Genomic DNA, 19,932 nt, shown 5'->3' with positions numbered 1-19,932 from the left:
ACTAGGCTAGCTTACTAACGAATACACGACCTTCGTGCTAAGTACCACGCAGCCTAAACAAATCGACCATCACGAGCATTAAATCAAAACATGCAGAAATATCCGATTCGTGCGATACTGGATCATGCGGTCATGGTCCAGAATCCAGGCCCTAATTAAATCACAACCACCGATATTAGAATCAAATGAGGCGACAGCCCCAACACAAAATAAAATCAAGTTCGAATAAAGTGGGCTTCCCTGGCGCCAAGATCTAAGGTCTCCCCAGAAACATCACAATAACAAAAATTAACGTGTCGCATAATTATCTGCAAACAAGTCTGCAGCACAAAAATAAAACAACCGTACAATCCCCCCCGAACATGGGGAAAAAAGCAAGCAATCCGCAGGAAGTACCCAGCGTAGAACCGTCAAAAGAGGATCTCGTGACAACTGCAGCGAGGTCTCTATTGGGGAACTCTCAACAATAAAACATGACCCTCTTGACGTTTTCCTTCAAAGCAGGCAGGGGCCTAACAGCAACATTTCCTTGGGCCCTAGTACTGCGTGGGCCCGATGAGGGGGCCCCCCGCCCAGCAGTTGGACCACTGACCATTGATCCACTGTCCGAGTTGTCCGGCTCCATGTAGAACCGAGCACGGAACGCAGCCAGATGAGCGTAGTATGCAGGAGGCACTGAAATCGAGAATCCACGAGTGGCAATATCAGGGCATATCCAAGTATGTTAGAAAAGTTAATTAAAGCCAGCAAATGTCAAAAGGATAGAAGAGACTCACCAATTGACACGGAGCGAGTGCATCGTGCATAGCTGCAAAATAGAATCCGATGTTACATAAAAGAACCACTTGATCAGTAATTATAGGAAAAACGATAAGAAAAGTGAGACAATACGTGTAGCACAGGTTGTTAGTAAGGGATTGCAGTGCATCAGCAGTGAATTTATTTTCATCCCACAAGACGTGGTAGTGAGCAGGACGGCTTGTACCCTGAAAGGTTCAAAGTTTCAATGGCAATTAGCAAACTAAATTAAGCAAGCAAAGGAAGCAATATAGAATTATTGGCAATGATGTCAATACTTGAATGCCTGCATGGCTACAGAGATAGAAATCAAACTCGGTCGGATGACAAATCTTGGAATCAACCACTGTGCCTGAGATTAAAACCAACAGCAAAGTTACAATAAAAAACTGCGAGGATGAAAGAATAAATCAATGTCTAAATATCTAACCAGGCAATATATTTCCACTCCTATCAACACTCCGCTGATCATTATGGTTGTTAGCAAACAGACGTGTGTGATGTCGCTTCTGGACCACCACAAAAGTTACAGGTGGCTGATAATTAGGCTCTAACGAGGCACAAGCCTAATTCAGAGGGAAAAAAGGCAGTTAGTATTTTAGCTAGAAAAGGAAGGACTTGACGGGAAATGCCTTCAGAAAATTCAAAATTAGTATTACCTTACGGATGGCATCAAGTTCATACAATAACACTTGATAAAACTGGCCCTCGCTTACACCATCTCTGAATCAGAGGGTATCATCAAAATCTTTGTAGTACTATCAAGATGAATACGAGAGTAGAGAATGATACCTGTAAAATATAATGCGCTGAGGTTTCTGCCCAGTTGCTCTTTTGAAAGAAATGAGAAGCTCCCTGCCAGATTTAATGCCATCATTTAGAGGTATCCCATTAAAGTTAATGTTTCGAAAGCAATAACAATATTCACATTCAGAAAGTTTGTTGTCCACAGAAATCAGAAAAATACTTAATCATGCCACCAGTGACAGTTCCTCGCTGGGGATCGTGCCAGACTTTAAAAAGATCCTGAATCAGCTCTTGGCGATGGGCTTGTGCACTAACCAATCCAGCATACTTTGTGACCTCTGGCCAATCTTGAGAAGCAACCACCTGCAGAACATTGCCATCCAAATGAGAGTGAAGCCCTTTTACTTAATTTTCTTCAAGGACAGAATTTTAGCATTATCCTCCAAGTTGGTCTTACAGCTGCAATTGAAGGACTCAAGTCCTCTCCAGGATGAGGATGAGTTACATCAGCACCAAATATAATTGTTGGTCTGTCACTAACCAAAGGTATCCTCCTTGTCAAGGCATCCATCAGTACTGTATTTCTTCCCCCAACCTATACACATTAAGGTACTATAAGGCTATAACCTTCTAGAGAAGGAAAGTCTGTGTGTGTGTGTGTGCGTGTGTGTGTGTTTGGGGGGGCGGTGGTGGTGGAGGGGAGAGACCTACCTTGACATTAATCTTAAGAGCAACATTTGCAAGATACTGCTTGCTCATCTTAAACACATGCTTTGTCAAACAACATTGTGAGACTAATCCAAGATCCGTCTCACAAATTCTTTTCAGATCCCCTGAAAGAAGAAAAGAAAAATGGTAAACCGAAATATCATGATACATATGAAGCAAGAGTGGAACAAAAATTCAAGCAATCTCATAGAAAACACACCATATAGAGAACCATTGTTATCAGGCAGTATTACAATCAGCAAATCAAGTTCTTTGCCCTGTGGTTTAAGTATGTTCATGGCATCATGGTAGCGTGCTTTGAGTGCTCTCTCAACATGTTCAGGTCGAGCAGTTAATGGAGGAAGGACAGGATCTAAAGCAAAGTCCTAAACAAAGAAAAGCCAATATAAGAACAAGAAATGCATACAGTAGGACCCATCTAAAGTGTGTAAAGTTAAACATACCATTCCAGAAACTTGGCACATCACAGCCAGCTCATGACAGAATCCCCTCGCAGCACTATCTTGGACACTTCGCGAAAAATTAATGCTTGTCCAATTACTCACCCTTCCACCATTGACCATTTTCTACATAACAAAAAGAGACAATAGAAAATGAATAGCATAAAGAAACACAAACATGAAATGTAGGAATTCTTTGTTAGAAGAATATTAGATGAAAGATCCTTTAAAATATACAATAGAAACAAAATTAATGAAATAAGCAAGCGAAAATTTAAACAGAATTTTATCCACAAAGGAAATCAAAATTTTAATTGGACAATTTGCACATCAAAAAAAATTTGGTTGTCTAACCGGCAAGCATAAATAGAAGCAAAATATTTTCAGGCTTGCACAGTTAAGGAGATACATTTTAAACTGAAATTACTAGAGTGGAGAAAAGATAAAGTAATTAGACGAACTGATAGACGCAATTCGATTCATATAAAACTCAACATCAAACTTTCAAGTCTCAAAATAGACATCATCCTCAAATCATACCTTATTCATCATGTTCCACTGGCCAACTCTTGGCAAGCAATCCTTCTCCCTACCAGTATCATGGTATTTAAGCTAAAGAATAAACCAGAAGGAAACCCAATCATCAGAACTGTCTATGTAATAAAATAAAAAAATGCTATAAAGATTTTACGACAGAAAGAAGAGAGACCCACCCATGGTGCAGGCAAAATTCGAGCCTCTACTGAAGCAAGTCTCTCATCAATTCTTATGCCAAACTCCTGTGCATAAGGGTCTTCATAGTATGCATTGTGATGAACAGTCTGATCACAGAGAAGACATCCAATCAACAACAATTCAAAGAAAATCTTTCAGTAACAGCAACGACAATAACAATCATTACAACAGGAAAACCAAAATCCTGCAGAAACATATGGATGATAAATTGATATAATAATCAAATTCTGGTAAATATTTAAATGTTCTAACTATGAATTGTGGCATAAAGAATTGTGCTGATAAGTGAAAGTCATGAAATAATTCACACAAACTTATGATGCAACAGCCCCCAAGTCCTCATTGCACACATAAACAACTTCCTGGTATTGGCCTTTATTTCTCTCTCCCCCTCCCTCACTTTCGACAGGGTACAGAAACACCCGTAAATCTTATGTCTGGACCTGGTTAAGACAAGCACGGAATACACAATATCTCCCCGCACTTAAGTCTTTGATTATCAATCCTATTGCTAATGACTCAAGAAGGCAAACAAAATAATCACCTGCAAAATGTCAAGTTCCCGCTCTTGGGGACGTTGACATGTCACCTTTAGAAGAGCAGTAATCTGTTTCTCATTCAACCTCTTTGAGTACCTTTGACCTTCAACTATCTTACAAACCTGAAAGTTGACCATTGATTTAACGAAAAAAAATTTAAGCAATTTGATAGGAAAAGCCAGGATGATCATAGCAACTCAAAATATTTGTGTATAAACAAATACAAAATGAGCTAAAATCGTATGTTTGTTTGTTGAAAATAAACAATGTAACAGTTGATCTACATCAGACCTCCATGGGAAGATAATTTGGTCTCTGCTGATTACCAACTTGCAAACAAGGTAAAGTGGTATGCTGAATATTAAAACCATAGGTCTCCTGAAAATATTGGACCACAGACTTCATTGTACCACGGTCATCCACGGGGAACCTGATAATCCATGTATTCCAATAAGAAATTAGGTTAATAAAATAAATCATAACAGCAGTCTGTACATTGACGCAAAGAGGATATGAACAGGATGGCCAAAATGAAAGAACTCCTATTGTAAAAAAAGAAAACTTCCATACGTCAACTCCCTAGTGGCCTGTGATGTTAGACCAGATATACGATATTTTCTACGCATGTTGCCTCTATGAGTAACCTCAACCTTCACACCTCTTAAGGCCTTCTTGATCTACAAAATAACAGAGACTCATGAGAACAACTGAAATAAGGTGCCATAATTAATAACACATTCTACCAAAGTTTCCAATACATCTAAAAATTTCTTTCAGAAAATAAACAACTGAAATCTAAGCAGAATAACAAACAAAAGGACACCTTCACACGATCAGCATCAGATAATGGTCTAGCTGAGATATCTTTATTCAGGAGTTGTGCTACAAAGTCTATTACTGGCAAAGGTTCAATGAAAGCAGTCGAGGACATATCTGCAGAAAAAACATTTCATGATCTAAAAATACCTAATTTGGATATAAAAAGTTTATAAACCAATTCTCTATTTCAATGGAATTAATAAAATAATATAAAAGCGAGTAGTTGGCCAAACCAATGTTTAGCGACAGTCCCATCTGAGTAGGGCGTATACTCTGGTAGAAGCCACGCCAACTTTCCAACCCCTCACCAAGTTGCTGACGTCTTCCTAAATTAGGTGAATAAAAAGATCTGCCAACTGGTGAATATCTGCAACCATAAAATGTAGAATGCATTGGCATTTCGAATAATAAAAATAAAATAAAGCATATTAACTACACAACAATAACCTCGCAGTAGGCAATTCACGTAGAACAATATCAAGTACTTGGAGGGCTTCTTGGGGTGCATCAGCCTGCCTTCCAGCTAGAAACATGGCTAAATGATGAAGATCAGCACGAGCTGCAAACTTGATCACCACTTTGAACAGCCTTTCTCGCCTTCAAGACAATGCAAAAATCAGAAATCACAATGTTCAGTATAGATTGAATACAAGTAGAGTTTCAGCAAAGTACCTCTGGCCACCTAAACCATCTTCCTCATCATATAGTGTAATTTCAAAATTCTTTGAGGAGAATGGCAGTGGTCCAGCAGTATAAAGGCTCTTCCTGCCATCATAAGCTGGAAGGCGACTACCTAGATGAGACTCTCTATATAAAGTTACTAGCTCCGCCATGACAGCACGATTGACACCACGGGAGGTAACTTCAGGTGTAATAGATACCTGATTAAATGAAATTAACAATAAGGAAGCAATGAGAAACCTGATTATTATTTTCAGAAATTTCATATATAGGTTACCAAACTAATTAATGTAAGGGAGGAGAGACATACATCATACTGGTGCAGGTCTTTATCAGGCAATTCTGCAAAGAAATGGTTAGCCTTCACAATGCACTTATCTCCAAAACTACCTTTGCCCGGGCGCAGTGGAAATCTCAACGATTTGCTAGAGGATCCCACTGGTTGAATTGCCTGGCTAGTGGAACCCTGGCCCTGGATAGCAAGATGCTGAACCTGCTGTTCCAGTTGAGCATAGACCACCTCTGCAGACTGTGAGGAGCTGGGTTCTGATGGGAATGGTGTTGCCTGAGTGGCTTGGCGATAAACCTGGGTTGCTTGGTGCAGCTCGGGAGCTGTCCTTGATGGACCAGCAGTGACGGAATCCCCACGTCCACCCACCATGCCACTACCACCCCTGCGGCCACCGTAATACTGCTGCTGAGGCACTCCACCTCGTGGCTGAGGACCACCGCGACCCTGGTACTCGGAAGATGGGCCACTACGACTCTGGTATTGTCCACCCCGACTTTGGTACTGTCCACCACCACGGCCTCCTTGCTGGGAGCTCTGAGCATTGGTTGGAGCCCAACCACGTCCTCGTCCCCCGCCATGTTGCTGCAGCATTGGAGCCCTCTCAGGGTGCTGTGGCATGCCATGTCCAGCAAAGCTACTAGCCTCAGCAGGCTCGGAACAATCTGGGCCACCAGGAAATCCAGTTCTTTTCTTCCTCACCATAGGCACAGCTGCAGGATAATGGAAGGGATAACAACTGTCAATCATTAAAGCAGGCAGTGATTGTTTGATAGTATATGAATAGGCCAGATCACATAGAAAGGGACAGGAACACAGGATCTAGAGGACGGCTCGAGTTTTACAGGCTTTAGTAATAGAATATTAGTCATGACTTCAAAAGAGATAGCATAAACCACCATGAATAGCACGACCAAATGCAAACATGGAGAAGGAAGCCACAGATACTACCAGAAAATAAGGAAAATTCTTGCCAATATATTTTCCACACTGCATAAGAGATATTTCCCTACATGCAAGTAGCTGTAGCATCCTTCGTTTGTCTTATAGCGAGCAAAAGGAAGGCAATATACTGCTTCCATCAGAGTTACATAATCATCAACTAATCTAAAACTACTGGGAAAAGGTAGAAGATATGCACACTTAGAAGGAATTACAACCGCTGAATTATGATAGACTCCGTTAGGTTAACTATCTGCCAAATGAGAAATAATCACTACTACTCAATAAAGGGGTATGACAAATGAGAAACCGTGATGCAATGGCAAAGGTAAAATTTCATGTATATGTATGTCAAGTGTATATAGCATGCCAATACTGCTAAAGACAAACATCTAGTTTACACTTCGGGAATATAATTGTAACAAAACAAAACTGTCTAGATACTGGAGGAGCTCTAAAAGCCTCGTTGGCATTGGGAAGTTACAATGTGAATTAATAATAACCTGCATTCATCAACAGTAGGATAATTTTTGCAGGAATTTAAACTATTGTGATCAACATTGTGCAATGTAGAAGCACATGAACAGCATCACGCAAGAGAAGGGATAACTTGCAGGGCAAATTTAGAAACGTAGATGGCAGTAGACGAGCTTGCAAGCAAAAGCCTTCCTAAAGCCCCAAATAAACTGGACAGGAAGGAAAGGTAATATTCCACATTCGATCGTCACAGAAGCAACCAGAACAAGCTAAGATCTTCTAATGCATACAAAATAAATAAAAGTAACAAAGAAGGAAGAGATCGACACCCTTTGCGCTAGATCTAAACACATCTAAGCAAAAAAAAGGGAAAGCAAAAAATAAATAATCAAATCTCCATCAGACGCACTTCCTCAAAACATCAAGCAGCAAGATCGCACTCATCGACGGACAGAAACCCTAGATTTTGTTCGAAGAATTTAAAATATCCACCTAAAATGTAGATCGAATCCAAGGGATGTACATTCCTTCAGAAAAATCAGCTCGTCAGATAAACTTGGGACAAAAGCAAAGAAATCCCCAGAGAGAGATGAGAACCAAGGAAATGATGAAGAACTGCAATCTAAACACAACAAATGATAGAAATAAACGATGAAGAGGGCTCTGAAATGCTCATTACCGTGATCAAAATCCGGAAATGGAGATCAGCGAGCGATTCTATTCACTAGAAAACCTCTCTCTCACCTCTCTATTTCTCTCTCTTATCTCTCTTCTACAAGAGGAAGAGTAGAGTACGGCTCACCAACATGCCAAAGAAATAAGGCTCGACGGCGTCCAACTCGCTGCTTTAGAGTAAGGTGGGGGCTTCGAAAAAGACAGAGTGATCGACTCACCGCCGGCCCGACTCGGACGAGTCCTACAACTCAACTCGGAGTTGGGTCCTACCTTTTATTATTGCCAATTTTAATTATTGCGGTCGATCATAATTGGTCACGCTCGTTCTCGATACGCGCGAATCTGACTGATAGCGATCTGCTACAATTTATCTCGTAAATTACTCGCTTCGAGCCAAGCTAAGAATTGGACGTGGCTCGCAGTTAGTGCAATTGTAATGAAGCCTCTTACGACGGCTTCTGTTGTTAGGTAACGACGAGATTACGTTTATTAATTGGACGTTTCGGTCCAAGGTTTTACTTTTACTATTTAAGGCGGATAAATACAATGGGCATTTTTTTAATTTAAATGCGGTTGCATGGGACCCACATCTCGTGCATCTAAAGAGCTTAATGAAGAAATCAGTAGTCAATCTATCACTAACGAAGGACGGTGCGGTGGAATCATCTACCCGCATATTCGAGTGCTTGTGAACATACTATTTTTTATTTTATTTTTTTAAAGTAAATTATATTATGTGTGTTTAACTTTGTGGCTCATAATTTAAATTATTTCTATTGAAAATATCAATAAAAAGGAATAAATTGCCTAAAGTTGTGTTGAGGATATGGACGGCTGCGATTGTTCTGAAGGGTCTGTGAGTGACCACTGAAGGATACGTCACTTGTAGGGTCGGCGATAGCAGCTGGTCGATCCGACGGTGCAGGTAGAAAAGAACAAAGCTCCGCTGTCACGTGGGCCCCACAACCACCGCCTCCAGTCTCCGCCTCGAGCAGCTCTCCTCGACAAATCTCATAAACTATACTATGCGAGCAATTAGCTCTGGCGGTAAACGATCCTCGAGAGAGGCCAAGGGACAGAATTATCTGTTCACCCCCATACAAGCGTATATGCGGACATACCTATGCAGCAGTTTAGAGCAAGTCGAACTGAGGGGTTGGGAGAACAGGTGGGGCCCACTTCCCCGTGTCAGCCATAGATATGACCGTTCCTTCTGATAGCTGTCTCGGCAAAAATAATACGTGGACCAAGACACAGTTGCAACCCTCGTGATATGTTAAATGGAATAATGGATTAATACATTTTCATGAACGCCGCTTGCAAAGCCATCCGACGCTCGAAACGTGTCCTATAAAATACACGCCGATCCCTTTCCTAAACTCTGCACTTGGCAAAACTACACCTCATCCCTTAAGATTCGGGGCCCACGTGATAGAGTTTTGGGCACGTAATATAACTATAACTCATGGACTACTTTACCCTTGACCAACTCCATTACCTAATGAATGGCTCATCGTCTCCAAGTTGGTTGCCACTATGAGACGGCCAACCAAGCTGACCTGGACTCGGTGGGTGGAGTTAGCACTTGTGAAAAAAACCAATCTAAGTGGCCACGAGAGCCTTCTACGATCTCCTTTTTTAATACCATAATGACCTTACCATTAGGTTACTAATAGCAAAACACAGCCATGGTGTACTATGGCAGTGGGACGACTCAGTGGCCGTAGGATAAAGATCAGACGGCTGTCAACAGCCAGTAACAAGGACATTTAAGCAGAGAGAGAGAGAGAGAGAAAGGAAGGCATACCTTGGTGAGAGTGTCCATTTTCCAAGACAAAGGCCATGATAAAGGAGCAGCAGCAGATCAACACACTAGAGAGAGAGATAAAGTGGAGAAGAGGAGGAGGAGGAGGAGGTCGGAAGAGCTTTACGAGGTGAGAGAGAAGAAATCAGGGAAAGCTGAGATGAGGAGGGAGGTGCTCTTATAGATAAGTTTTGAGGTAGGGTGGCATTGGTGGGTCCTATGGAATATTTATATATTGTGGAAAAGCCCCAAATTATTGTTGTTGGTAATGGTAAATACTACTGTAGCGAACTGTAGATAGAAGTGGAGGCTTGTCTTCACGCAGTTATACTGCCTACGGTGTCTTAGCTGAGACTAGGAGAAGATTGTTGCAATTATATACAATATAAGAAGAGAAGCAGAAGATTTTTTTTTTAATGATCATGAAAGGACATTGAGATAGTCAATAATTGATGTCTATAATAACCTTGAAGCACGTGCAAGCTTATCCAATCCTTCGGTGCATGTATTGCTTACTAATAGTCTCTTTTATTATTTGGAAGAATGATTTGACTTTTAGTCACATCATGGGTAGCATATATTGTTTATAAATGCTTCTGTTTGTGCTGTGATGCTGATTAGCTTATGGTCATGGCTACTGGTTTCAAGTGATTATACTCATTAAATAATCTCTTGAGTATACCATCAGAGAGTACATTCCTTGATCCTCGTTTAGGTTATTCACGTGCCTGTAGTAATTTATTAGTGCGTTGTTCTTGAGTTACACAGTGCAAAAACTAACGGATTGGTTGGTAAACAGTAGAGCATCCGTTAACAAAAGCAACGATTTCATTTGTTTCGATGGAGAGGGTAGCAGTACTTTCAGCAAAATATTTCGCTAGCCCAGGTGGTGAAGAGCCGACGTCGAGGTGCCAAACCTTCCGCTATCTGATGCTTTGCAAGGTTATATATTAGAAGAAAAAAACTAAGGTGGCATAGAAAATATTTCATATATAAATAAACATTACTTACTCTTTTTTTAATTATATATTTTTTTGTCAAACTTTGTATGAGATAAGTTACCTTACAAATTATGTATAAATGCCTATATTAACAATAATGACCAAAATACCCTCTTTTACGCCTAATCCATTTTCACTTTCTATTTTCTTCATTCAAGTACTGTTGCCTCCTACAAATTGCTTGATTTTGTGGTCGCACAATTAGTTTTAGTCTAAAATACTTATGATCTATCAAAAATGACTAACAAAAATAAGAAATAATTACACTTAGCCTATCCAAGAAAACTTTTTTTGTCCTGCAAAAAAAATCCCTGAACTATAAAAACTAGTGCTGTAATTATAACTATTTATTGTTAAAAAGCATGAGCAAATTGTAGCTATTTATTTTAATTACATTTGTCATTCAATTTCACACTATTTGTATGAGAGTATTTTAGGCCTTTCATCTTAAAATAACATTATTGACCACACAAATTCGCATTTTATATACAGGCAATCATCACAGTTTTATTAATGTTTACAATTAAGCAATAAAATTATAGAAATACTTAATTTGCATTTAAGAAATGCACATATAGTTATGTTAAAAAAAATCATATGAAAATAACACAAAGAGACGGTTCATAAGTATAGAAGTATATAACAATTACATAACGCGAAGAATACACTGGGAATAGTCTGCGACAGACTGCCGACCCAAAGCCCAGTCAATCATGGGCTGGGACCTGGGTGCATTGTATTTGGCATGGATCTAATGCCCACGTGCTCTTGTCAAGCAACTTTGCTATTGGGCATTCGCATTAGCATCAACCTCCTAATTGGTATCAAATTTAAGTACCTAACTACTCATTCCAATTTCGTACGGTCTAGGCTAAGGCGCCGCCATCGTCATGGGTTGGAGAGAGAGGAAGTGGCGGTTATGGGCGGAGGAGAGAGAGAAGAAGAGATAAAAAAAAACGCGCGTCGTGGCCGTTAGAGGAAGAGGGAGAAGTGGGAGGCGCAGCAATCGGGGGGGTCGTTACGAAGAGCTCATGGATGCGCCATTAGCCACAGCCGCGATCCACCGTCCACCTGTGTACACTCTTAGTACGAGCTGGTGGATCTTCGCCACGTACGCCCATGCGTTAGAGGTTTGTAAAACGGCGGTTGCCGGTTTATGTAAACTGGGGCCTTCTTTGGGATTCCCTCTGTTTTTAGAGAGAGAGAGAGAGAGACTGTTGAATACTGTTAGTAACATTCGGAGCAATCTTGTGCGAGTAAGTATCTCTTTCTAACACATGTTTGTCTTGTCTTCTTGTTCTCTCTCTCTTTCTCCCACCGTGCTTTAAATCGTACTCTTTTAGTTACTCTTGACTCTGTTCAGTTCTGCATTGAAGTAGATTTTCACTGCTATTGCGGTAATAGTTGGCATGCTCTGTTTTGATGCTAAGCTTCGGTTTTGTTTGGTATTTGGTATTGGTTTTAAGCTTATGGTAGAGTACAGCAGCCTGAAGTTTGGAATAGTAAGCCTAGATTCTGCATCCCTGTAGCAATAATTGGCAAATTAGAGTTTATATTCAGTTGATTCGATTCTTTGTGCAGGCTCAAGACTCGATCCATGGCGTTAAGCTTTCACTCCACTTGGGATCCCCTCTGCCATCTAAACGCAGAGATAGACCCCCTCCACGAACACCAGTCGGAAGTAGCCGATGCACTCGCCGGCTTCTTCTCCGACCCATTTGACTCCTCTAACCTCTTAATTGACTCATTATTTGAGTCACAACCAGACACGACCTCCACCCTCAACCACTCTTCTCTCTCGGCCCCTTCCATGCTGTCCCTACCACACAGCTCACATCAGCCGTGCCAAGACTTCGACGTCTACCGATGCCCGAAGCGTCCTAGGAGCTGCGGCGATCTTTACGACCCTTGTGATCTCATGTTTGAGGCCAATTCATACGCCGGCCCGGTCACCGGGACTACCCCGGAGTTATTGCCCGAGTTTGTAGCTTCACAGCCGGGGAAGAAGGCAAACGGCGGGTGCTTGTCGGCTCAGAGCATGGCGGCGAGGGAGAGGAGGAAGAGGATTAGCGAGAAGACCCAAGAGCTTGGAAAGCTTATTCCAGGAGGGAATAAGATGAACACTGCTGAGATGTTCCAGGCCGCGTTCAAGTATGTCAAGTTCTTGCAAGCCCAGGTTGGAATCCTTGGGCTCATGGGCTCTAATGTTCAGGTATATATAATATATTTTTGAGCGTTTAGTTATATTAAGGAATCAAAAACTAGTCGTGAGATGCATGGCGTACTTTTGTCTCATGGGCAGGAAAACAAGGCTGCGTATCACGGGGAGGAACAGCTTGGATTGCTACTTGGATCTACCAACGTGCAGGAGAAGTTGTATGGCGAAGGGAAGTGTTTGGTCCCGAAGGAACTGGTTGAGACATCGGCGAAGGACCAGGATATCAAATCCAACCCCTTGATCTCTAGAGATCTCGATCGGTTCATCGAGTCAGTTAGCTTATGATTGTTGCTGTGATAAATGAGTTTTTCCTCGTGTAGTTGTGTAATCCATCTAGATTAGATGGTTATTTATTTTTATTTTCCTTTCCGTTTTTATGCATATGTGTGTAATTACATGTTAACCCTCGTTGAATCTCTGGGATGTTACTCTCAGATGTCTAAATCATTATCAATTACCACATTTTTATTCCTCGTCTAATAAATAATCCAAAAAGCTATTTTTTATTCGTTAATTTCATTTTATGAAAAATCGTACGCAAATACATTTATTTAAAATCAAAACAGATTTTATAAGATTTCTACGCATAAGAAAATAGGGATATGTTGAAACAACGCAAGAAAAAAAATATAAGATCAAAATAAAACAATTGGTTATCTAATTGTAAATCTTGAAACGGTCTAGCTAGATATGATCATCGGGCGGGCCGGGCCGGGCTAGAATAGTCTAGCCTGTTACCGTCCGTTGGCCCGTGAGAGATCGGGCTAACCGGTCGGGCCGGGCCGGCCTGACCCACCAATCACTTGCCCAACCCATATTTTAACTATTTTTAGAATTTTTTAACTATTAGCTTATTTTAAAAAATATATATTTATATTCCTCCTAAATTAAATTTTTTTTAAATGTGTGCTTAAAATAATGCAAAATGGTATAATACCAAAATTTTTTACTGTAGCAGTGGTAAATCACTATAGCAGAAGGGCAAAGTACTGTAGCAGACGGGCGGGCTTTCGGGCCGGGTCGGGCGGGCAAAGAGCTGGCCCGTGCCGCCCATGGGTAGTTCGGGCTCGGGCCGGGCTGGGCCTAAACCGGGTTCGGGCCGGGCTTAGCCCCGTCCAAACCGGGCTGGGTCGGGTCGGGCACGGGCGAACTGGGCCATTTGAGTCTAGCTATATGGCCACATAGAAAAAACAATGAAAAAAAAGTAAACAAGAGGAAAATTGGCCTGATGACCGCCAAACTAATTTTAGAATCAAATAAAAAAGTACTATTTTCAAAAACTTTTTTACTTTTAATATTGAATTAACAAATAAATTAAAAAAATTATTTTCTTACTTATAAAAAACATATTTACTTATTTTTTTATATTAAAAAAAATCGCTTCACTAAAATATCGAGGCATACTTATACACACTCTTCTCGTTAGACTTCACTTTTTTTAGCCATACTTGAACACATGACTTAATCCCACCCAAAAGCACGCTAACAATTAGACGACGGAAGGTTCTCGACGTCCGCTCTCTTTAATATCTACGTGGCGCCTTAATCACCGTTGATCTCCTCAAGATGTTCGCTAGGGTTTCCTTATCGCTTCTCCCCTCTCCCTACATATACTCGCTATTGCAGCCCAAGTCTACATCTCTTTCGTTGTCCTTCCGCCAAACCCACCCTAAGAGTTATTGGTTCTTCCCCTTTCTCCACTAGAACTAGGGTTTCTTCCTCCATTTCCAGGTTTTGTTAGGGTTTTCTTGCGTCGTAGAACTGATTACAAGCGGATCTTTCGTAGCCGCCTCGTATGAGTCGACGCTAAACTCATCTCTTCTCCATCGTCTGCTTTTAATCATCTCTTTTTGGCCATTGCGGCCATTAGCAGATCTGGAGATATTTATACCTTTATTTTTTTCGTCGTATTTTGTTTTGGTTGATTTGTAGGAGGTTAGGAAGTGGGATAGTTGTTGGATTAAACAATAGGGAATTGAGGGAGGTGATGATCCTTTCCCCACATGATCGACTATGATCACACTGTGCGCTTTTGTTTTTCTCTTCTTCTTTGAAGCAGGAGGAACCAAGCCAGTAATTCTGATCCTTTTTCCCTTATTTCCACCGTTAGATCAGCAAATTTTTTGGGTCAAATTTTAAGTTATTTTTGTTAACTCAAGAGGATATGATGATCCTTTCCCCAGATGATCGAAGATGAACATAATGTGCGCTTTTTGTATTTCTCTTCGGAGAAACCAAGCCAGGATTCTGATCCTCTTACTTCGTCCTAAAATCTTTTGGTTTTTAATTGCCTTTTGTTTTTTTGGAAATAAAGCTGCAGTAGTTGATTGGTTCCATGGATGGATATGATGATCCTTTCCCCACATTATCGACTATGATTATAATGTGCGCTATTTGTCGTCCTCTTCGTTGAAGAGGAGATCAAGCCAGGTTTCTGATCCGTCATGAAAAATCAACTAGTAAATATGTTTATATATATAATTATCCTGTTCTTATAGATAGGGAAATTTTATCGATCGTCATTTTATGGCATAGCACTATTATACTCAGATGTGAAGATCTGAAGTGCGTTCGTTGGTTGGTTGCAAATAAGGAAGTTTGCAATAGTAAATCACGAAATGATACTTTGTAATTTTTTAAACAGAGTTGCTTAACTTTGTTTTTCTATTTTGGGAGAACCTCTTAGTTACTAATCAGAACAGGATAATTATACGGGAGATTGGATTGAAGTAGAATTATTCAGAATGTAAACTCTTTCGCAACATTGTTAGTAATCTAAGATTTTGAGTTTGTGCATTTGTTGTCACAAGCACATCCTGTATTAAATTGTGGAGATGGAGAGATATAGTTGAATCTGAAGTAATGTTTGAAAGAGAGACTAAATATGAAATGATAGTTGATTTGAGTGTTATCCATTCAGGAGTAAATATATAATTTTTTATTATTAATTTGGTGGTATGGAGATGAGAGAAATGAGAATGATTGTATTAGAATAAATAAAAAGTCAATTATTCTTAGTGTTCGCTGGCTTAGAGTTCGGTAACTATACTTAGCTGAGGCTGCAGCTCTGAAACAAAACAATTTCCTTTACCACATTTTCGCCATTCTGTTTTGATGAACCACAATAATATAAACATATCTTTGCCATTTTGTTAAGCCCCGACTTCAATTGATTTTGGGAATCATGGAGTCGTGAGATTTGAGGTAGGACTTCGGTCTGCTGTTCACTGTGGAGCGAAGTTCTTTGGATAGATTTCATTGGCCAATTAAATTAATTTCATATCTCAGAATAACACATTCATTTCTAAATAAATTCATTTGCTCAAGTCTTTTAAATCACAAAACTCAAAGAGTTCATTCCCTGATGAAATTAACTGAATTCCACTTACAAATAGTTTCAGGTGAAACCGTAATGAAGTATGTGGCTGACTTAACAGGAAAATGTATGTGCAGACTAGGGCTGTCAAAATAATCGAGTTGGCTCGATAATGCTCAATTAAGTTCGGCTGAGCTGAGCTTGATTATTAAAGTTAGATTTAAAATTAAATTTGAGCCAAGTTTGATCATAAGAATCGAATATATATATATATATATATAATATGAGTAATATTAAACTAATATGAATCATCAGATTAAATTTTTTTTATTCATTCAGAATTTTATCCATTATTTTTTAATATTTTAATTGTTTATAATTTTTTAATATAATTATTTTTATTACTTATAATTTATATTTTAGTTCTTTGTAGTTTTCTAATCTCGTTTAAGATTAAAATTAACTCGAGTTTAAAATTGGTTTTGAAATTATTTTAATTCATGTTTGATCATAAAAAAGGTTTCGAAATTAATTTCAATTCAAGCTTAATTAGAGCCGAAAAAAGCTTATGAAAAGATGATTCGATCTGCGAGATGCTTATAATTTAATAATGAAATTTCTATAATAATGCAAACAAGAAGAAAATTTATTGAGAGCATTCTAATATAATAATTGATCTCAAATGTACAAGCTTTAGCCTACATCCCTGACAAAATTCATGTCTTATTTCCTGAAGGAGCCAACTCAGCTCAATTCAGCGACACATGAAATTAGAAAAATAAAATAAAATAAAATTTGAAGTTATAATTCAGGTCAGACATTGCTGTCTAGAGCCCCCTTGAGAAGATGCAGCCCCTCTAGAGAAATGCTCCTTCGAACTCGCGATGTAGGAATTTCGATTCGAGGCGGTGGATCGGACGAGAAACAAACCACCACGACGGTCAAGTTATCGCAGGTGTTTCGCTTAAGCGCCTCCTGAACTAGCGCTCTCGAGCACCTCTCAGGATCATTGTGGATCATGAGCTCCTTCCTGACCATCGTCACCGCACATTGACTGCTCATCACATCCCAAAGGCCGTCACAGCCAATTACTAGAAACTCAGCTTCCTCAGTGAGTAAAGTCTCATGCAGGTCGGGTTCACTGCTCAAAGGAGAGAGACAACCTTTTGTGCCCTTCAAATGCCAATCGCCGAGGGCTCTCGATACTGATAGCTGACCATTCAGATAACCGTCGTAGACGAAACCCCCTAGCTTCTCAATTCTAAGCTTTTCACCCTTGCAGTTGGGTTTATGGTCCCTGGAGAGTTCAATGGCTCGACCACGCTTCCCTAAGACAGCCCGGCAGTCGCCTGCGTTGGCGATTAGCATAGTCCTGCACGGTGGAGCTGGGCTTAATAAGGCAGAGACATGGTAATTTACTAAGTAACTAGCAACAAGCATAGCAATATGATGTGAATCTATCTTGCATGGACTTGCATGCTGATTGATATGACTGGCATGGACCAACAATGATATGCTGAGGTCCAGTATGATGACAATGGACAGGAAAAGCAGCAGTGTCATTATTTTGTAGATATTAGATATATGGACTAGCCTAGTAGGCATGAATAATGAGATGGAACGGAAGGCAGAAAATAAAGGAGTAATGAGATTTAACATCTTTAATCTCCGTAGAATGCATGGATCCCAATTTGGTTGATAGTCATAATAAGGTCTGAAGTGATTGTAATGCAGAGAGAATTTGGTAGTGTAAACTGTGCAATTAGTCTCTTAGATGGAATGGACAATTGGCATCGAAACATACCTTCCAAAGATGAGGGCGACCAATGCCGTCGTTCCGGAAGAGCGGTCAAGAGAACGGGAATCTGCAAGCGCATGGTCAGCTTTTGTGAATGCACTTTTCATGGCTTTCTCCATGCTACTAGGAAAATGAGAATCCTCAGATATAAATTTGACAATGTTCATTCTAACGAAAGATGCAGCATCTTTACCACCATGGCCATCAAATACCTACACAAATAGATAGAACTCATCACTCTTTCAAATTACCACCAGCCATAACCATTCAAATCCATAATGGTTCCAACGGAGAGCAGACTCACGCCGTAGAAAGCACCGGGTGCCGGAAAATCTTTAGGCCCTCCGAGATACTCAACTAAATTATCTACGCAAATGTGCTCATCTTCCATGTACTTTTTCGGCCCGATCTCCGAGCAGCTTCCAGACCGAAACACCGGCAAGAACCCAGATTGCCCTTCCTGGGGCGACGTCAAGTCCAGGCTCCCAAACTCGAAGTCCTAACGAGACAGTGATTGCGACACAATAATTATTGCACAGGAAGAATCAGTACGAGCACCAGATTTCAGAGTCAAAGAGACATACAAAATCAGTTGAGCCAGCGAAGCGAACGGTGCTTGCGCGGTGAACGTGTGGAAGGTGCCGAGGGGGCTTCCCAACTTTCATCTCCTTCTTTTTATCAACACTCTCACGATCTTTGCAACCAGGGGAGGATCCATTCTCTTCATGTCCATACGGGCTGTCTAACATTGTGAGAGGAGGAGAGAATTCAGCACCTGCAACCATCTCCCATTGCAAAACATGAAGTTTTCTAGAGGAAAAAAGAATGATTTTTTCTGCTTCAATGCTCAATTCTTTACTCCTCCACACACTCGTCCTGTCTACCGATCCCAACTACATCAATTTGAAATCCTAGATTTCCTCAGATCACCAATACACTACAGCGATTGCCAAATTAGAACAATTGACGCCTAATTTGATAGACAATTTGTTCTCCCCTCTCAGATATGGCCTCCAAACTACAATGATCTACAAATGATAACAAAATCTCTTAAGTAGATCTCCAAAAGCACAAGATAAATATCTAGAATAACCAACAAAATGGAGCGATCTACAAGGACGTCCAACTTACTCGGATCACCCAGAGGCCATTCGCGATTACCTACCAAGAGCCCAAGATAACAATGCTCTTATTCAGCATCAATCGCGAAAAAATAACACCAAAACCTCAGCTTTTCGATACAATCTAGAAGGTTGTATGCTAACCACTCCAATCTAAACGATGACAGAGGAAACCCTAGAACAGATCAAATTCCCGGAAGAAAATTTACAGAAAATATATTCAAAATTGGTTTTATTCTTCATTCATATGACAAAAAAAGAAGAAAAGGACACTTCCATAATTCATCAATTTGCAGCAATATACATTGCCCACTCCTTCGAGTTTCTAGGAGAAAAAAGAATCGAAACAAAAAAATTCTCACAAGCCATCAGTGAAAGGAGGGGGTTGCAAAGGGGGGGGAGAGAGAGAGGAACTCGTTCTCTGTATGTACGGAAAACGCGGCGACTGGCGATCGGAAGTTATCCGGTGGCGGGAAACAAAAACTGCGACACGTGTCGACGCATAGAGGCTTTATGGGCTGTTGACTGGGCCACAGTTGTGGGTCCTCCAAATATGCCTGGTGATGGCGATTCCCACCCGTTCGATTCGCGCCTTGTAGGGAGTTTTGGACGATTGAGATTTCCCCTCTTATAGCTCGTGGCGATACGTAGCTTGTTTGTTTTGGCCTGAGATTAGTTATAAAAGTAATGGCTTATTAGTAATATTTTAATTTATGGCTACAGATGAGGTTTATTATTGTCGAGTTATTCGTTAATGGTCACATTTAATAACAAGAAGAAGAAGAAGAAGAAGAAGAAGAAGA

At 40.3% G+C, this 19,932-nt stretch overlaps 3 protein-coding genes and 3 non-coding genes across 10 annotated transcripts; 4 read left to right on the top strand and 2 right to left on the bottom strand.

Annotated features, from left to right (window-relative positions):
• Positions 1–175: 175 nt before the first annotated feature.
• On the bottom strand, positions 176–9,835 carry LOC140784079 (protein argonaute 1B-like). 3 transcript variants are annotated; one of them, XM_073131265.1, is made up of 23 exons: positions 9,679–9,835; positions 5,799–6,490; positions 5,480–5,688; positions 5,255–5,404; positions 5,041–5,174; positions 4,812–4,921; positions 4,559–4,665; positions 4,280–4,418; positions 3,994–4,110; positions 3,428–3,535; positions 3,255–3,326; positions 2,718–2,840; positions 2,474–2,639; positions 2,257–2,378; positions 2,003–2,140; positions 1,766–1,908; positions 1,591–1,653; positions 1,458–1,521; positions 1,229–1,364; positions 1,077–1,150; positions 892–986; positions 777–808; positions 176–675 (listed from the first exon to the last, which is right to left on the bottom strand). In XM_073131265.1, the coding sequence occupies exons 1-23, from the start codon at positions 9,713–9,715 to the stop codon at positions 461–463; spliced, it is 3,246 nt and encodes a 1,081-aa protein (XP_072987366.1). In that variant the 5' UTR covers positions 9,716–9,835; the 3' UTR covers positions 176–460. The 3 variants fall into 3 exon arrangements, 2 of the variants coding, with proteins under 2 accessions (XP_072987366.1, XP_072987367.1); XM_073131266.1 differs by lacking the exon at positions 9,679–9,835 and adding an exon at positions 7,876–8,018; XR_012108215.1 differs by lacking the exons at positions 176–675; positions 777–808; positions 892–986; positions 1,077–1,150; positions 1,229–1,364 and having other exon boundaries at positions 1,727–1,908.
• A 2,343-nt stretch (positions 9,836–12,178) lies between these two features.
• On the top strand, positions 12,179–13,362 carry LOC140784836 (bHLH transcription factor RHL1-like). The gene is made up of 2 exons (XM_073132421.1): positions 12,179–12,888; positions 12,979–13,362. The coding sequence occupies exons 1-2, from the start codon at positions 12,274–12,276 to the stop codon at positions 13,177–13,179; spliced, it is 816 nt and encodes a 271-aa protein (XP_072988522.1). The 5' UTR covers positions 12,179–12,273; the 3' UTR covers positions 13,180–13,362.
• A 1,510-nt stretch (positions 13,363–14,872) lies between these two features.
• Positions 14,873–14,982, top strand: LOC140785385 (small nucleolar RNA Z103). Its single transcript, XR_012108442.1, has one exon. It is a non-coding gene; the product is annotated as a small nucleolar RNA Z103 (small nucleolar RNA).
• A 70-nt stretch (positions 14,983–15,052) lies between these two features.
• On the top strand, positions 15,053–15,150 carry LOC140785382 (small nucleolar RNA Z103). The gene has a single exon (XR_012108439.1). It is a non-coding gene; the product is annotated as a small nucleolar RNA Z103 (small nucleolar RNA).
• Positions 15,151–15,233: 83 nt separating this feature from the next.
• On the top strand, positions 15,234–15,337 carry LOC140785383 (small nucleolar RNA Z103). The gene has a single exon (XR_012108440.1). It is a non-coding gene; the product is annotated as a small nucleolar RNA Z103 (small nucleolar RNA).
• Positions 15,338–16,855: 1,518 nt separating this feature from the next.
• Positions 16,856–19,558, bottom strand: LOC140784473 (probable protein phosphatase 2C 47). Of its 3 annotated transcripts, none has more exons than XM_073131902.1 (5): positions 19,140–19,502; positions 18,593–19,036; positions 18,313–18,507; positions 18,015–18,220; positions 16,856–17,582 (listed from the first exon to the last, which is right to left on the bottom strand). In XM_073131902.1, exons 2-5 carry the CDS (start codon positions 18,791–18,793, stop codon positions 17,024–17,026), a joined length of 1,161 nt encoding a protein of 386 aa, XP_072988003.1. In that variant the 5' UTR covers positions 18,794–19,036; positions 19,140–19,502; the 3' UTR covers positions 16,856–17,023. The 3 variants fall into 3 exon arrangements, with proteins under 3 accessions (XP_072988003.1, XP_072988004.1, XP_072988001.1); XM_073131903.1 differs by having other exon boundaries at positions 18,015–18,075; positions 18,202–18,220; positions 18,593–19,491; XM_073131900.1 differs by having other exon boundaries at positions 18,593–19,558.
• Between the last annotated feature and the right edge of the window lie 374 nt (positions 19,559–19,932).

This window comes from Typha latifolia, chromosome 3, assembly GCF_019914945.1.
Source record: "Typha latifolia isolate L0001 chromosome 3, TyphaL0001v2, whole genome shotgun sequence".
Lineage (NCBI taxonomy): Eukaryota > Viridiplantae > Streptophyta > Magnoliopsida > Poales > Typhaceae > Typha > Typha latifolia.
Note: the sequence above shows the minus strand (reverse complement) of the source record. Positions and strands in the feature narration are given on the sequence as shown.

What these genes read in the sequence shown, in the direction of transcription:
- LOC140784079 (XM_073131265.1), bottom strand. Translation starts at nt 9,715, where the DNA reads ATGGCCTTTGTCTTGGAAAATGGACACTCTCACCAAG. An exon ending in CGTGAATTGCCTACTGCGAG is followed by an intron (nt 5,175 to 5,254) that starts GTTATTGTTGTG and finishes TTATGGTTGCAG; the next exon opens with ATATTCACCAGTTGGCAGAT. An exon ending in GGGAACTTGACATTTTGCAG is followed by an intron (nt 3,536 to 3,993) that starts GTGATTATTTTG and finishes CTCTGTGATCAG; the next exon opens with ACTGTTCATCACAATGCATA.
- LOC140784473 (XM_073131900.1), bottom strand. Translation starts at nt 18,793, where the DNA reads ATGGTTGCAGGTGCTGAATTCTCTCCTCCTCTCACAATGTTAGACAGC. An exon ending in TCGCTGGCTCAACTGATTTT is followed by an intron (nt 18,508 to 18,592) that starts GTATGTCTCTTT and finishes CTGTCTCGTTAG; the next exon opens with GACTTCGAGTTTGGGAGCCT. An exon ending in CACCCGGTGCTTTCTACGGC is followed by an intron (nt 18,221 to 18,312) that starts GTGAGTCTGCTC and finishes CTATTTGTGTAG; the next exon opens with GTATTTGATGGCCATGGTGG.
- LOC140784836 (XM_073132421.1), top strand. Translation starts at nt 12,274, where the DNA reads ATGGCGTTAAGCTTTCACTCCACTTGGGATCCCCTCTGCCATCTAAAC. An exon ending in TCATGGGCTCTAATGTTCAG is followed by an intron (nt 12,889 to 12,978) that starts GTATATATAATA and finishes TCTCATGGGCAG; the next exon opens with GAAAACAAGGCTGCGTATCA.